Source organism: Neoarius graeffei, chromosome 1 (genome assembly GCF_027579695.1).
Source record: "Neoarius graeffei isolate fNeoGra1 chromosome 1, fNeoGra1.pri, whole genome shotgun sequence".
In the NCBI taxonomy this organism is placed as follows: domain Eukaryota; kingdom Metazoa; phylum Chordata; class Actinopteri; order Siluriformes; family Ariidae; genus Neoarius; species Neoarius graeffei.
Window position 1 is genome coordinate 48,739,909 of NC_083569.1, and position 15,838 is coordinate 48,755,746.

A 15,838-nucleotide genomic window follows, 5' to 3' on the forward strand; every position below is an offset into this window, starting at 1 on the left:
GGGATAGGAATGTTAACCCATTCTTGTCTAATGTAGGATTCTAGTTGCTCAACTGTCTTAGGTCTTTTTTGTCGTATCTTCCGTTTTATGATGCGCCAAATGTTTTCTATGGGTGAAAGATCTGGACTGCAGACTGGCCAGTTCAGTACCCGGACCCTTCTTCTACGCAGCCATGATGCTGTAATTGATGCAGTATGTGGTTTGGCATTGTCATGTTGGAAAATGCAAGGCCTTCCCTGAAAGAGACGTCATCTGGATGGGAACATATGTTGCTCTAGAACCTGGATATACCTTTCAGCATTGATGGTGTCTTTCCAGATGTGTAAGCTGCCCATGCCGCACGCACTAATGCAACCCCATACCATCAGAGATGCAGGCTTCTGAACTGAGCGCTGATAACAACTTGGGTCGTCCTTCTCCTCTTTAGTCCGAATGACACGGCGTCCCTGATTTCCATAAAGAACTTCAAATTTTGATTTGTTTGACCACAGAACAGTTTTCCACTTTGCCACAGTCCATTTTAAATGAGCCTTGGCCCACAGAAGACGTCTGCGCTTCTGGATCATGTTTAGAGACGGCTTCTTCTTTGAACTATAGAGTTTTAGCTGGCAACGGCGGATGGCACGGTGAATTGTGTTCACAGATAATGTTCTCTGGAAATATTCCTGAGCCCATTTTGTGATTTCCAATACAGAAGCATGCCTGTATGTGATGCAGTGCCGTCTAAGGGCCCGAAGATCACGGGCACCCAGTATGGTTTTCCGGCCTTGACCCTTATGCACAGAGATTCTTCCAGATTCTCTGAATCTTTTGATGATATTATGCACTGTAGATGATGATATGTTCAAACTCTTTGCAATTTTCCACTGTCGAACTCCTTTCTGATATTGCTCCACTATTTGTCGGTGCAGAATTACGGGGATTGGTGATCCTCTTCCCATCTTTACTTCTGAGAGCCGCTGCCACTCCAAGATGCTCTTTTTATACCCAGTCATGTTAATGACCTATTGCCAGTTGACCTAATGAGTTGCAATTTGGTCCTCCAGCTGTTCCTTTTTTGTACCTTTAACTTTTCCAGCCTCTTATTGCCCCTGTTCCAACTTTTTTGAGATGTGTTGCTGTCATGAAATTTCAAATGAGCCAATATTTGGCATAAAATTTCAAAATGTCTCACTTTCGACATTTGATATGTTGTCTATGTTCTATTGTGAATACAATATCAGTTTTTGAGATTTGTAAATTATTGCATTCCATTTTTATTTACAATTTGTATGTTGTCCCAACTTTTTTGGAATCGGGGTTGTATGTATATATCGATTACACCAAAGCAAAGCAATTACTGGGAGTTGATGGTAAAATTCTCAGCAGACTTCAGTAGGCTCTCACATCATCACACTACCGTATATTCAGGATGTAATATAGCTAGTCTTGTCACGGTGCTCTCTTCGAGTGACACAGTCACGCCAACATTCACACCAAAACTGTATCCTAAATTATGATCAGAGTGCAGAAGAGACCTGCGTCAGCCCCATTGTATTGGAGTCCTCCTTTCCAGATTGTGTGATGAAGGACAATTCCACGGCTAGTCATGCTGGCTTTGCTGTCCTTGGGGTACATTCTGCAGCCTGAGGTAACTGCCTGGATGCAATTCTCCCTAGTCTGCTCCCTCCAACTCCTCTATCTCCCTTTCGCCTTGCTGGCGAACAGAAGTCCTTAAAGCACCTCTTAAAATTCTCATCTAGATATGCATAGAGAATAGGGTTGAGACTGCTGTTGGTGTAACCAAGAGCAACACACAGAAAATAAGCAGCCATTAGTGGTGTGGTCTCAGGAATGGCCACTACAGCTTTGAGAATAATGAAGATATGAATAGGGGTCCAGCAAATGATAAAAGCTGCCACAACCACTAGGACCAAACGAGTGATGCGACGAAGGTTGCGGTCTTTCTCTCGAGAACCAGAAAGTAAGCGGACACTACGCAGTCGAAGAAGCATGAGAGAGTAGCAGACGCTAATGATGAGGACAGGGGCAACAAAAGCAAAGACAAACACACAGATCTTCATTAGAGTGTCCCAGTACTCATAAGGGTCAGGAAACTGCAGGGCGCACTCTGTGGTGCCTGCAAGAAAAAAGGAAGGAAATTGAAGAGGTCACATAATTGGTTCAGAAATAGATTTTTAGATCAGAAGGTTATTAATAGTTGCCATAATATGCAGCAACCTGGAATGATCATAGCTAACAGTTTTGCTTCATATAATGTGTAACCAGTTCAAAGTTCACACATTCATCAAAATCATCAACATGAAACTTGCATAACACCATACCCTTGTAAAAAAATATATTCTTCAGTGATTCATTTGGATGGTTAAAGGAGAACTGAAGTCATTTTTAAACTTGCTTTATTTCTTAAATTACATGTTATTCAATTACGTTTTTGGTTTTAGTAACCTTATATCGTGACTCATATTGGCAACTAATTGCAATAAAATATTATACTTATCGGCCTATTCGGTTTTTAGCCATGTTAAATTTAGTTCGTTTGGTCCACGGCAGGCGTCACTTATCTGCCCGATCTTCATGAGACTTGTGCGAGACTTCAAAACGTGAAGCGTCAGCCAGGTGTCAGTGCCACCATTTTGAAAACTGTTTTCCAAACGAAATATTGCACATAAACGAATTTAAATGATGATTACTAACTACTTTTTTCAAACTTTTTTTTTCGTTTCCGTTTCCAGTTGAGAGTACGTCGTGCACGTTCTGGCTGCCGCTTCTCACCGGAGCTTCTTTATTTTATTTTATTTCTTTTTCTATTTTTTTTTCTGTGTGTTTGTGTAGTTTGATGTTTGTTTGAGTGTTTTGGGCATCGGTTCCCTCCAGGCCTTGGTTCGCCATGGGCGATGCCTGCGCTCCCAGCTGTGGACTACAGTGAGCTCGTTGCTCATTTTACATCGTGGTTGTCCAGCGCTCTGCACTTTAACGCTCGGCGTGATGTTCCGAGCGATGTTGCTCGGTGGTGTCGTGGCGGCTGTGCAGGCGGTTTGGAACACACCAGCGCTCTGCATGGCGGTGCTTCTCTGCTTGCTTTGTGGATCCATGGCGTGGTGTTCGAGCGATGTTGCTGGCGGCGTCACGGCGGCGGTGCTGGAGATGTGGGACTTGTTTTAGTGCGCCTTTTGGTGGGACTGTGGCTGCTACACCACGGGAATTATATCCTGACCCCTACTTGGTGGACTTTTTACTTTTTATTTATTTATTTATTTATTTATTATCTATTTTTTTTTCTTTTGTTTATAATTGTAAAGTGTCCTTGGGTTTTTTGAAAGGCACTATATAAATTTAACTTATTATTATTATTATTATTATTATTATTATAAACTTTCCTGACTGCTATCAAAACAAACAAAACTTCCAGCTTGATTACATCAGCATTCGAAAGAGGGCATGCGCGTCTTTTGACAACGTTGGCAGATGTTGGTCACTTTGATTTCCGCTGTATGTTTTACCAGGGGCGCCGCTAGAAATCTTGGGCCCTATGGAAGATTACAATTTAGGGCCCCCCCGTAAAATTTTCAAGCGCAAGCAACTGAATTTGAAGTCTGTTTTTGGCTGGCACTTCTACTTTACTATCCATGTGATCAGCTGCCTCGCAAGTTTGGGTGATACAGTTTTTTGGTATATGAGCATTTTAAATGCAGAACTGTCAGAATTAGACTGAATAGACTGTTGCTGGTTTAACAGCATCAATTCTTGCACTCCAGCGAGTGTCAGACAAGCTGTGGAGAGAGCAGCCGGTAGTTTCTTTGTATATGGCCCATCGTTCTGGACTGGCACTTACAAATTTGTAAAGACAATTGATGAAGCCAAAAAAAGCTGACACTTCCTCACTTGATCCTGCAGCGTGTACCCCAGCGAGATTTAACACATGAACATTTTGACTGAATGAACTCCATACTAAGTTACCTAAGAATAGTTGTTCATAAAAAAGTCTTTTCATTTTAATGTAAGTCTTTTCATTTTAATGTAAGTTTTAATAGTCTAATGCTGCTTACTGTAGCCTAGCAATTAAAATAGTTTTTAACCCTAAATCCTTTATTCATGGATTGTATTGCTCACCTCCTTCTCCTAGGATTTGGGTTGAGGGCTGGGGTCCTATTCTGATTCTGTGTATGTTGAGGGCACCTCATTAGTTTTGAAACCAGTTATTAGCACCAGTATCATGTAGGCGAGCCTAATATTTTACCTCACGTATTAGCCCAGTAGGCTAGTTTACTGCACAAGTTTAGCTAGTTCCGTGCAGACCTTCTACATTACATTCATCTGATCTTCCATGGCAATAAACATCTCATCTCATCTCATTATCTCTAGCCGCTTTATCCTGTTGTACAGGGTCGCAGGCAAGCTGGAGCCTATCCCAGCTGACTACGGGCGAAAGGCGGGGTACACCCTGGACAAGTCGCCAGGTCATCACAGGGCTGACACATAGACACAGACAACCATTCACACTCACACCTACGGTCAATTTAGAGTCACCAGTTAACCTAACCTGCATGCCTTTGGACTGTGGGGGAAACCGGAGCACCCGGAGGAAACCCACGTGGACACGGGGAGAACATGCAAACTCCACACAGAAAGGCCCTCGCCGGCCCCGGGGCTCGAACCCAGGACCTTCTTGCTGTGAGGCGACAGCGCTAACCACTACACCACCGTGCCGCCAGCAATAAACGTGAAGTATTTAAATAAAATGACACTGCACTGCTTATTGAAAAGTGTTGTCTTGATATTCCAACTCAGTTAAAATGAAATCTGCTAGCCTATCATTAGCTAGCATGCTGTAATGGCATCGAGTGTCAGTGAATAATAGAGTGCTTCGAGGCCAGCGCGAACCCAGCGGTGGCCATATTGGAAGTCAAAGGTCGCTGTGTCAGTGCATTGTTGTTGTTCAGCGAAGCAAAAAGGGGTGACAATGCCGAATACGTGTGTCATTGTTGGCTGTAGTAGCCGGGGGGAAAAGGGTGGCAAAAGCTTCCACAGACTCCCTAAAGTCGTGACTAACCCGGGAATTGCAGCACAGGAGAAAAGCGAGCGGAGGAGACGACAGTGGCTGGCTGCCATCAACCGATCAAATTTAGGACAACTTGACTGTATCCGGATTTGTTCTGATCACTTTGTGACAGGTAGGTTAAATTGTCTTGAATTTCATAGTTACTAAAATAAATGTGATACAAACTATTATCTTTTCTATGTACTTTCAGCAATGATTAATGGATATATTTGTCACATTAGGTAGCTTATGTCTACTGCAGTGCATTGTTGCATCAAATGGCATTTAAGATCTAGGCCTTGTAATGTTTATGTACACATGCTTTAGTTCAAAAAAATGGACTTGGGTGAAACACTAGATAGTTCACAAGATCGATGTATGTCACATGCGGCAACAAGCTGGGGTCAGCTTTCCATTCCTTCTCACTGACAGTGTATGGATCTACATTCCCAATGAAACGTACCTTCTCAGCACAACGCTCCCGTGCCTGCTTATCCAAACTTTCACAGTAGTGCTCCATCACTTCAGATGTCTAAATTCTTAAAAAATCCAAGCTTCTAAGCCCTCTAACGCGGAAACGAATCGGTGAATGTGTACTCTATGATGTGTACTCTATGAGCACTCTGGAGCGAGTGACTTCCAAGATGGCCGCGCAAACCGCAGTGTTACTATTTTTAGCATCATCTCGGAGCACTCTATAAGCTAGCTTTCTCTGGGAAAAACTGGGTCACCAATTATCGACCCTTTTTTCCCTTTCAGCTTTCTGCTGCTTCTCCTTCCGTTTTTGATATCCGGACTTCATAATTTATCTCACCACCATCACACCTGCTCCTACTTAGCAACTTCTAGAACGTTCACTTCTGTTGCACACGGAGAGAAACCGCCAGCTGCTGTGAGCTGCGCTAATAGCGGCGCTATGCACACACGGAGCTACACAGTTCACTGTCCCCGCCCACAATCACACTGTACCATTACTAAAAGGGGAGGAGGGGTGAAATGACAATATCATAAATAATTCAAGGAAAATGCGATAGCAAATCATAACCATGTATAATTTGCATATTTTAACAGATGAAATGAAATATTTTATTTCAAAAACTTACACAAGGCAATACTATTAAAATAATATTAAAGGAAAAGGCAACTTTTGTACAAAACCAGGTGTGTAATAGGAGAAAAACATATACGTAATCAATTCCGTTAATTATTTCCATTATATATCGAACATGAAAAAATATTTTTAACTTTGAAATCATGAATTGACACAGAGGAGTCGAAGTTGGAGGAGGCAGCCATTTTGAGATTGTGGGCAACTATAAACCAATCAGAATCTTTCGTTAATGCGCCTCCCTCTGATCTGTGACATCACTGGGCCCATGAAAACAGTGTTTACAAGCAGATCACTGTGATTAGGAGTCCCGGCGGGTGGCTTGTATTCGATTCGTTTATATCCCGACCTTGTCAGCTGTCAGATTTATGTTCATGGACCCGGTAAGCTGGTAAATAATATTTATTTATTTTTTTCTTTGGCGGCACGGTGGTGTAGTGGTTAGCGCTGTCGCCTCACAGCAAGAAGGTCCGGGTTCGAGCCCCGTGGCCGGCGAGGGCCTTTCTGTGCGGAGTTTGCATGTTCTCCCCATGTCCGCGTGGGTTTCCTCTGGGTGCTCCGGTTTCCCCCACAGTCCAAAGACATGCAGGTTAGGTTAACTGGTGACTCTAAATTGACCGTGGGTGTGAATGTGAGTGTGAATGGTTGTCTGTGTCTATGTGTCAGCCCTGCGATGACCTGGTGACTTGTCCAGGGTGTACCCCGCCTTTCGCCCATAGTCAGCTGGGATAGGCTCCAGCTTGCCTGCGACCCTGTAGAACAGGATAAAGCGGCTAGAGATAATGAGATGAGATTTTTTTCTTTACCAAATTCTAACAGAAAACCGAGCCGAGCCGCTTCACGCATGCGCAGTAGGCTTGGTAGGACAAATCCAAATAGGAGTTATTCAGGATTCAGCCATGTTTTTGCTCCGTGTTTTTACTCAACCAAAGTTATACAGTATTATGAGCTTTAAGTTGCATAAATAAAACCATTTGGTGAAACTTTGAAGAAGCGATTGTACCGGTTTTTTACCTTATTACCATGAAGCACTGAAGAGTTCTTTTCAGTGGTGGGCCGCATGACATCACGCAGTAGATCAATATGGCGGAACGCATCTTCGCTGAGCTCAGCGCAAGCCCATATTATTAAAAGTTAAAAGAATCTGTTATGCTGTCTGTTCTTTCTCTATAAATTCCATGATCGATTACTTTATATATTTATCTATCTATTTGTGGTGATTTTGTACAAAAGTTGCCTTTTCCTTTAATATCCCTCACAGGCCCCCCTGTCAGTGCCAGGCCCTTAGAATCGTCCTAACTTCCCCCCCTAGCGGTGCCCCTGTGTTTTACTTCCGTCCTACAATGTCTCGCACAGGCCTCAACGAATCTCATTTACGCTCATTGCTTTGACATATAATAGCAAGATCTATATATGTACATATATTATGGCTTGGAAACCACTACAGCTTGCACCAATTACAGTGGCCCCATTGTACAATCTGCATGTCTTTGAACTGTGGGGGAAACTGGAGCACCAGGAGGAAACCCACGCAGACATGGGGAGAACATGCAAACTCCACACAGAAAAGCCCCTATTGGCCGCAAGGTTCGAACCCGGAACCTTCTTGCTGTGAGGCGACAGTGCTAACCACTACACCACTGTGTTGCCCAGGCTACAGTTTATATGGACTGATATATTACATAGCATATTTCAAACACTGGGCGGCACAGTGGTGTAATGGTTAGCGCTGTCGCCTCACAGCAAGAAGGTCCGGGTTCGAGCCCCGTGGCCGGCGAGGGCCTTTCTGTGTGGAGTTTGCATGTTCTCCCCGTATCTGCGTGGGTTTCCTCCGGATGCTCCGTTTTCCCCCACAGTCCAAAGACATGCAGGTTAGGTTAACTGGTGACTCTAAATTGACCCTAGGTGTGAATGTGAGTGTGAATGGTTGTCTGTGTCTATGTGTCAGCCCTGTGATGACCTGGCGACTTGTCCAGGGTGTACCCCGCCTTTCGCCCGTAGTCAGCTGGGATAGGCTCCAGCTTGCCTGCGACCCTGTAGAACAGGATAAAACGGCTAGAGATAATGAGATGAGATGAGATAAAACCTCAATCAGAAATTAACAGACCAAAAAGCCAAAAATAAAGAGAGATTTAGAATTTTGAGTATCAGGGTAAGAATGACAGATAAAGGCTTCTTCTTGTAGATCACAATTATGCACCTAGAAGGTTTAAAAGTAATACATCAGTGAAATTGGTCCATCCTTTGTGTTTAAACATAAAAGCCAGAATTTAGTGGGTATCTTCACTTTAAATTGTGGACACCAAGCATGATTAATGATGGTGGTGCTTGAATGTGCTGTGTATAACAAGGTCAAACTTTTATTAATTCTCTTTAAAACAGTATTACTGATATTTCACCTTCTCATTTTTTCTCAATGAAAAAAATTAGGAAAATCATTGATTTTTAGGAAGGATACAAAATTTTCCTCAGTGATCTGATCTTTCACGGGCACTAGACAGCAAAGTGTTCAGCTGATTTTATTGGAAAATCAAGTCAACATGAGATACACGACCAGTAGGTGGGAATCATGAGTTTCAAGCTAATTGAATCAACAATCAGCAAGCTGGAAACAACAACAACAAAACACCACTGAGCTCTACATAAAATCTAGAGAGTCCATTGGCTCGTCAGAGTGAAGCCATCTGGCTGCCATCTTACCACTCGCATCGCGTGTTAGCACATAAGCCAAATACACGTGATACGAGTGGTAAGATGGTGGCCAGATGGCTTCACTTGTTAAACCCTTGTGTGTTAAACTCTCGTATCCTATCAAACTTGCCCCAAGAAGAGTATATCTTGACTTTTTTTCCTTTCATTACCGCCTCTTATTTTCTCATCTTTACCCCCATTCCTTTCCTATCTTTATAGTGCTCCCCTTCACTGTTTTTTTTTTCCCGATTCCAGTTCAGTCTCTGATAATTTTTTGAACAGCTCTTTTACGACTATAATTATTTTTAGGGAGATTATTTCAGTTTTTCTCTTATACAGTGTATCTTTCTCTTTCATTTAGTTCTTCCTTCCTCTCTCTCTCTCAAAATCAATCAATCAATCAATCAATCAATCAATCAATCAATCAATCAATCAATCAATCAATCAATCAATCAATCAATCCAACATAAAGGCTGTACAATACGTCCTTTCTGTTTAGGACAGTTGTTGAAACAGGATTATTTTCTCATGTTATTTGCCATTTTCACTTCATTCTCACAGTCATGTCTTAATCCTTTGATGCAAAACATGGGTCAAAAGTGACCCGGCTGAGTTTTTATCTTCTATATCTTTGAAATAAATTAATTCCATCATTCAGTATTCAAGGTATTCCTCAATTAACTTGTTTTTGATCATCATACATCCTTATTTTATTTTTTCCTTTCTTACTTTTTGAATAAAACCCCTTTTTGTATCACTACCCTTCTAATGCACAACATGGGTCAAAAAGGACCTGCATTCATTTTCCAGGTTATTTCATGCATGGCTGAGTGTTTCTATGATATACTTTTGAAATAAATTAATTTTGTCATTTACTTTTCCAAATATGCAGCAAATATCTTGTTTTTGTTTAGCACAAATCATCATTTTTATTTTTCCTTTCTTAAGTTATGAACAAGCACAGCTTTTGTAATTCTACATCAAGTTTACACACATGGGTCAGAACCGACCCGCATGCATTTACTACAGCGTTTGGTGGGAACTGTGGATTGTGCTTGTGTCAGACATTTCACAGCTCAGCACAGCACAGCGCCCTTTGCCCATCTCATACATGCAAGTAATGTTTTTCAATTGTTCTAACATTACCTTAGAAAAAAATTGATGATGTTTAGGTTACCTTGAGAGTGAGTAGATTACTCGTCAGAAAGTTACAAGTAATTACTATTAGCTACCGAGCTGTTGACATATTCTACTTTAGTTAGCTAATTTTATTGTAGTTGGCTTAGCTAACTACATAGTTAATAAATAAATAACTGGCCCCATTCACTGCTAAAGTAATTACTTGAAACAAATTATTATTGTAGTATTAAGACATTTAATTTTAAATCACACTTGGATGATCCATGTGTAGTAATATAAAAAAGTATTTTTGTTCATAAAGTAGGAAAGAAAAAATTAAATTAATTATTTGTGGTAATTAAAAACAAGATATTTAAAGAATACTTCGAATATTCAATCATAAAATAAATTGATTTCAAAAGATAGAGCAAAGAAAAACTCAGTCAGCATGAAATAACCTGGAAAATGAATGCAGGTCATTTTTGACCCATGTTGTGCATTAGAAGGGGTGTGCATATGTTTTGCAGTTAACAGTATTTATTGGCCTGTCACATATTCATGCAGCTTGCGACCAATATGACCAATAAATACTGTTAAGACATGAAAAAGCATGAGAAAATAATCCTGTTTCAACAACTGTCCTAAACAAAAAGGAAGTACTGTACAGCCTTTGTGTTGGTATGATACAGTAGATAGATAGATAGATAGATAGATAGATAGATAGATAGATAGATAGATAGATAGATAGATAGATAGATAGATAGATAGATAGATAGATAGATAGATAGGAAGGAAGGAAGGAAGGAAGGAAGAAGAAATACACAAGAGAGAAAGATACACTCTATAAGAGAAAAACTGAAATAATCTCTGTTGAAATAATTATACTTGTATAAGAGCCGTTCAAAAAATGATCAGAGACTGAACTAGAAAAGGAAAAAAATACAATAACAGTGAAGGGGAGCGCTATAAAGATATGTGAGAAATGTGGGTAAAGTTGAGAAAATAAGAGGAGGTAATGAAAGGAAAAAAAACATCAGGAGATACTTTTCTTGGGGCAAATTTGACCAGATACGAGGGTTTAACACATAAGCCAAATAGACGCGATGCAAGTGGTAAAATGGTGGCCAGATGGCTTCACTCGTCTCTACAGTGGGAAATAGGCTATGAGCTCTCCAGATTTTATATAGAACTCAGTGCAAAACACATGGACCAGTGACGAATACCACTAAAAGCCCCAAGATAGCGGCGCCCGTGAATTTGGTGTATTGCATTACACAGCGTTAAAAAACACTTAAAGTAAAAGCTCATCACAACGCCGCACAAAATTAACCATATACAGTACTCCGTAAATGTTATTTTTTCTTGAATTGACACTAGTTTTATGTAGATTAAACACTTTTAAATGTCTTTAAAGGCCAAACGAAAACATACTGTTCTCCCATACAAACGTATCGGAGGTTCATCAGCGCAGCGGTGCGCTGTCAAGCCTAATATTAATCTCCCATTCTGTTAGAACATAGTGGCATCACTAATAATCAATCTGGCCCAAGTAAAAGAACCAAATCTAAACTTGGTTGGTATTTTACTTGGTTGAGTTACTTGAAAGCTTAACCCTGGCCTACTGTCATTTTAGCTCAACTCACCATTACTGGTTTGTGTTCCCCCCAGCACCATAGCTGGCACTCCTGCTGCTGAGGACAGTACCCATATGCCCACATTGATGGTCTTAGCCATGAGTGGTGTACGGAAATCGAGCGCCTTGACTGGATGGCACACAGCCACATATCGATCCACGCTCATCATGGTTAGTGTGAAAATGCTGGTAAACATGTTGTAGTAGTCAATGGAGATGAAGACTTTGCATACTATTTCACCAAATGGCCAGGAGTTCAACAAGTAGTCTGCACTCTGAAATGGCATTGTGGTGGTAACCAAAGCATCAGCCAAAGCCAGGTTGAAGATGTAGATGTTGGTTGCCGTCTTCATTTTGGTGTATCTAAGGAGAAGCACAACAAGAGAAGAAAGAAGCGATAATCGGAATAATGGCAAATAATGGCTTACCAGAAATTCTCAGCACTAATTGAATGCAATGTTCAAAACAATCTTTCCAATGATTCTGAGTGTCAACCAATAACATGCTGCAAAACTCATGTTATACACTGTAAATACTGAGTAAAATATCAAGTTTTTATTTTATACATTTCTACATAAGTTATTTCTATATTCTCATTTCTTTGGCACTTTTTTTCACGTACGGATACTTTAGCACCTTCTAAAAGAAGCAGAGAGAGCAAAGTGATTGATTTGAAGTCTCTAAATGGATAAATATATCACAGCAATTAGGAGACAGGAGGGTTTGAGTGTAACAAATAGAGACTAAGCGAGAAACAAGGCCCTTGATTAGATCTTCAAGTGACAGATGCATCTGTTTGTGGCTTCTTTTTTTCTTACCACTCATTAATTTTCTCTCATCACTAACAAAGATGCCATGCAATGACAGAGGAAGGGCTTTTAGGATGTTTACAAGGCATCACAAATGTAATCTACTGGGTAGACTGGATTATTTAGTAGCAGTCAAAACACTTCACTTATTTAACAGGAGTTAATTTACAACCCCGATTCCAAAAAAGTTGGGACAAAGTACAAATTGTAAATAAAAACGGAATGCAATGATGTGGAAGTTTCAAAATTCCATATTTTATTCAGAATAGAACATAGATGACATATCAAATGTTTAAACTGAGAAAATGTATCATTTAAAGAGAAAAATTAGGTGATTTTAAATTTCATGACAACAACACATCTCAAAAAAGTTGGGACAAGGCCATGTTTACCACTGTGAGACATCCCCTTTTCTCTTTACAACAGTCTGTAAACGTCTGGGGACTGAGGAGACAAGTTGCTCAAGTTTAGGGATAGGAATGTTAACCCATTCTTGTCTAATGTAGGATTCTAGTTGCTCAACTGTCTTAGGTCTTTTTTGTCGTATCTTCCGTTTTATGATGCGCCAAATGTTTTCTATGGGTGAAAGATCTGGACTGCAGGCTGGCCAGTTCAGTACCCGGACCCTTCTTCTACGCAGCCATGATGCTGTAATTGATGCAGTATGTGGTTTGGCATTGTCATGTTGGAAAATGCAAGGTCTTCCCTGAAAGAGACGTCATCTGGATGGGAACATATGTTGCTCTAGAACCTGGATATACCTTTCAGCATCAATGGGGTCTTTCCAGATGTGTAAGCTGCCCATACCACATGCACTAATGCAACCCCATACCATCAGAGATGCAGGCTTCTGAACTGAGCGCTGATAACAACTTGGGTCGTCCTTCTCCTCTTTAGTCCGAATGGCACGGCGTCCCTGATTTCCATAAAGAACTTCAAATTTTGATTCGTCTGACCACAGAACAGTTTTCCACTTTATCATAGTCCATTTTAAATGAGCCTTGGCCCAGAGAAGATGTCTGCGCTTCTGGATCATGTTTAGATACGGCTTCTTCTTTGAACTATAGAGTTTTAGCTGGCAACGGCGGATGGCACAGTGAATTGTGTTCACAGATAATGTTCTCTGGAAATATTCCTGAGCCCATTTTGTGATTTCCAATACAGAAGCATGCCTGTATGTGATGCAGTGCCGTCTAAGGGCCCGAAGATCACGGGCACCCAGTATGGTTTTCCGGCCTTGACCCTTACGCACAGAGATTCTTCCAGATTCTCTGAATCTTTTGATGATGATATGCACTGTAGATGATGATATGTTCAAACTCTTTGCAATTTTACACTGTCGAACTCCTTTCTGATATTGCTCCACTATTTGTCGGCGCAGAATTAGGGGGATTGGTGATCCTCTTCCCATCTTTACTTCTGAGAGCCGCTGCCACTCCAAGATGCTCTTTTTATACCCAGTCATGTTACTGACCTATTGCCAATTGACCTAATGAGTTGCAATTTGGTCCTCCAGCTGTTCCTTTTTTGTACCTTTAACTTTTCCAGCCTCTTATTGCCCCTGTCCCAAGTTTTTTGAGATGTGTTGCTGTCATGAAATTTCAAATGAGCCAATATTTGACATGAAATTTCAAAATGTCTCACTTTCGACATTTGATATGTTGTCTATGTTCTATTGTGAATACAATATCAGTTTTTGAGATTTGTAAATTATTGCATTCCATTTTTATTTACAATTTGGACTTTGTCCCAACTATTTTGGAATCGGGGTTGTAAAAGATAGTGTCTTGGTAGGTGCTGGAACATGATCCAGTGAGATGAAGTGCACATGTACAAGCTGAGAAGTGCCAAATCATCTCTCCAAGTCTAGTTGTGTTTCTCATTTGGCTTATCAAACCCAATAAAGCAGGAAGATGAAACCAAGTTGCTGATGGCTTCATCCTAATTATTATACTACTATAATGTGGTAAGGGGAGATTACTACAAAGAAAAATAAGAACAACTAGGTTCAGCAGGTCATTTGTCCCCTCTGCAATTAGAATTGTTAATGAAGGCTACAGTTCCTTGCAGAGGACTTGATACTGTGATTTAGTGTGTGTGTGTGCGCGTGTGTGTGTATGTGTGGTATGTAGGGGAATAGAATTAGAGGGGGGTATTTATCTATCTTTTTATTTTTCATTTATTTATCTGTTCTTAAGTTTTGTCGACTTTGTCTTACGTCTTGTCTGTACATGTAAGCACCTTGACCACTTGAATTTCCCTTCTGGGATAATAAAGTTTACTTTGACTTTATTGTTTTGCTGTACTAAGTGCCAAAAACACATCAATAAAATGCTGTTACTGATGTTACTAATAAGTTACTGAAAATTCTCACTATGATAATTGTATTTATTGTAATAAAAATTATTTTAAGGGGCAGCATGGTAGTGCAGTGGTTAGCACCACAGCAAGAAGGCTCTGGGTTCGAGCCCAATGGCCGACAGGGGCCTTTCTGTGTGGAGTTTGCATGTTCTCCCCATGTCTGCGTGGGTTTCCTCCGATTTCCCCCACAGTCCAAAGACATGCAGGTTAGGTTAACTGGTGAGTCTAAATTGACCGTAGTGTGAATGTGAGTATGAATGGTTGTGTGTCTCTATGTGTCAGCCCTGTGATGATCTGGTGACTTGTCCAGGGTGTACCCCGCCTCTCGCTCATAGTCAGCTGGGATAGGCTCCAGCTTGCCCGCGACTTGGCACAAGATAAGCGATTACGGATAATGGATGGATAATTGTTTTATCAAATGAAAGATCTTCATTGCTGATTAAGATTACGCTTATTTAAAAAGGTGGTCATGTTGCATGCATGTTGTTGGGTATGTGATATGCCTTCACTATAAAAAAAAATTGTTGTTTTGAATTAAAAAGCGAGTAACCTGGTTGCGTTAAAATTTTGACTTCATTAAAACTCATATAGTAAGTTAGCATAATGAGGCAATCAAGTTACATTGTGCTAACTTACTATATGAGTTTCAACAAACTTGAAATTTTAAGGCAACCAGGTCAATCACTTTTTTAAGTTAACACAACAAATTATTTTTTACAGTGTTACAATAAACCAAATTAGTTAACTTGTGATGTGTCATGTTTAAATTTGTTGTTTTTGTAAGGCCACTGCTATAACTTATTTCAGTACCTGAAGACGGCTTATTTGGAAACTCTCTGATTATCAAACTGTTTATAGAGCACACCATAAAATGATTTGTGTTTGCTGGAATATTAATTTGAACTTAACTTACAGTATATTCAACTTAATCCTTGGTCTCACACATAATTAGAATCTTGTGAGTGTTTTCATTCGATTTCATATAAATGCCAGTATATGAAAAGACCTGACCACTAAATCGGCCTTTTAACCTCATGAGTTTTCATCCAAGTCAGTTTTTTTAACAAATTTATGTT

General features: G+C 40.4%; 1 protein-coding gene across 1 annotated transcript; it reads right to left on the minus strand.

The window, feature by feature from the left end:
* Positions 1–1,586: 1,586 nt before the first annotated feature.
* LOC132893894 (delta-type opioid receptor-like) lies at positions 1,587–11,960 on the minus strand. Its single transcript, XM_060933062.1, has 2 exons — positions 11,603–11,960; positions 1,587–2,119 (listed from the first exon to the last, which is right to left on the minus strand). The coding sequence occupies exons 1-2, from the start codon at positions 11,943–11,945 to the stop codon at positions 1,587–1,589; spliced, it is 876 nt and encodes a 291-aa protein (XP_060789045.1). The 5' UTR covers positions 11,946–11,960.
* Positions 11,961–15,838: the final 3,878 nt, after the last annotated feature.

Excerpts from the sequence above, each read along its gene's own strand:
- LOC132893894 (XM_060933062.1), bottom strand. The coding sequence starts at position 11,945 with ATGAAGACGGCAACCAACATCTACATCTTCAACCTGGCTTTGGCTGAT. Across the intron at positions 2,120-11,602 it reads GGGAACACAAACCAGTAATG|GCACCACAGAGTGCGCCCTG; the intron begins GTGAGTTGAGCT and ends TTTTTCTTGCAG.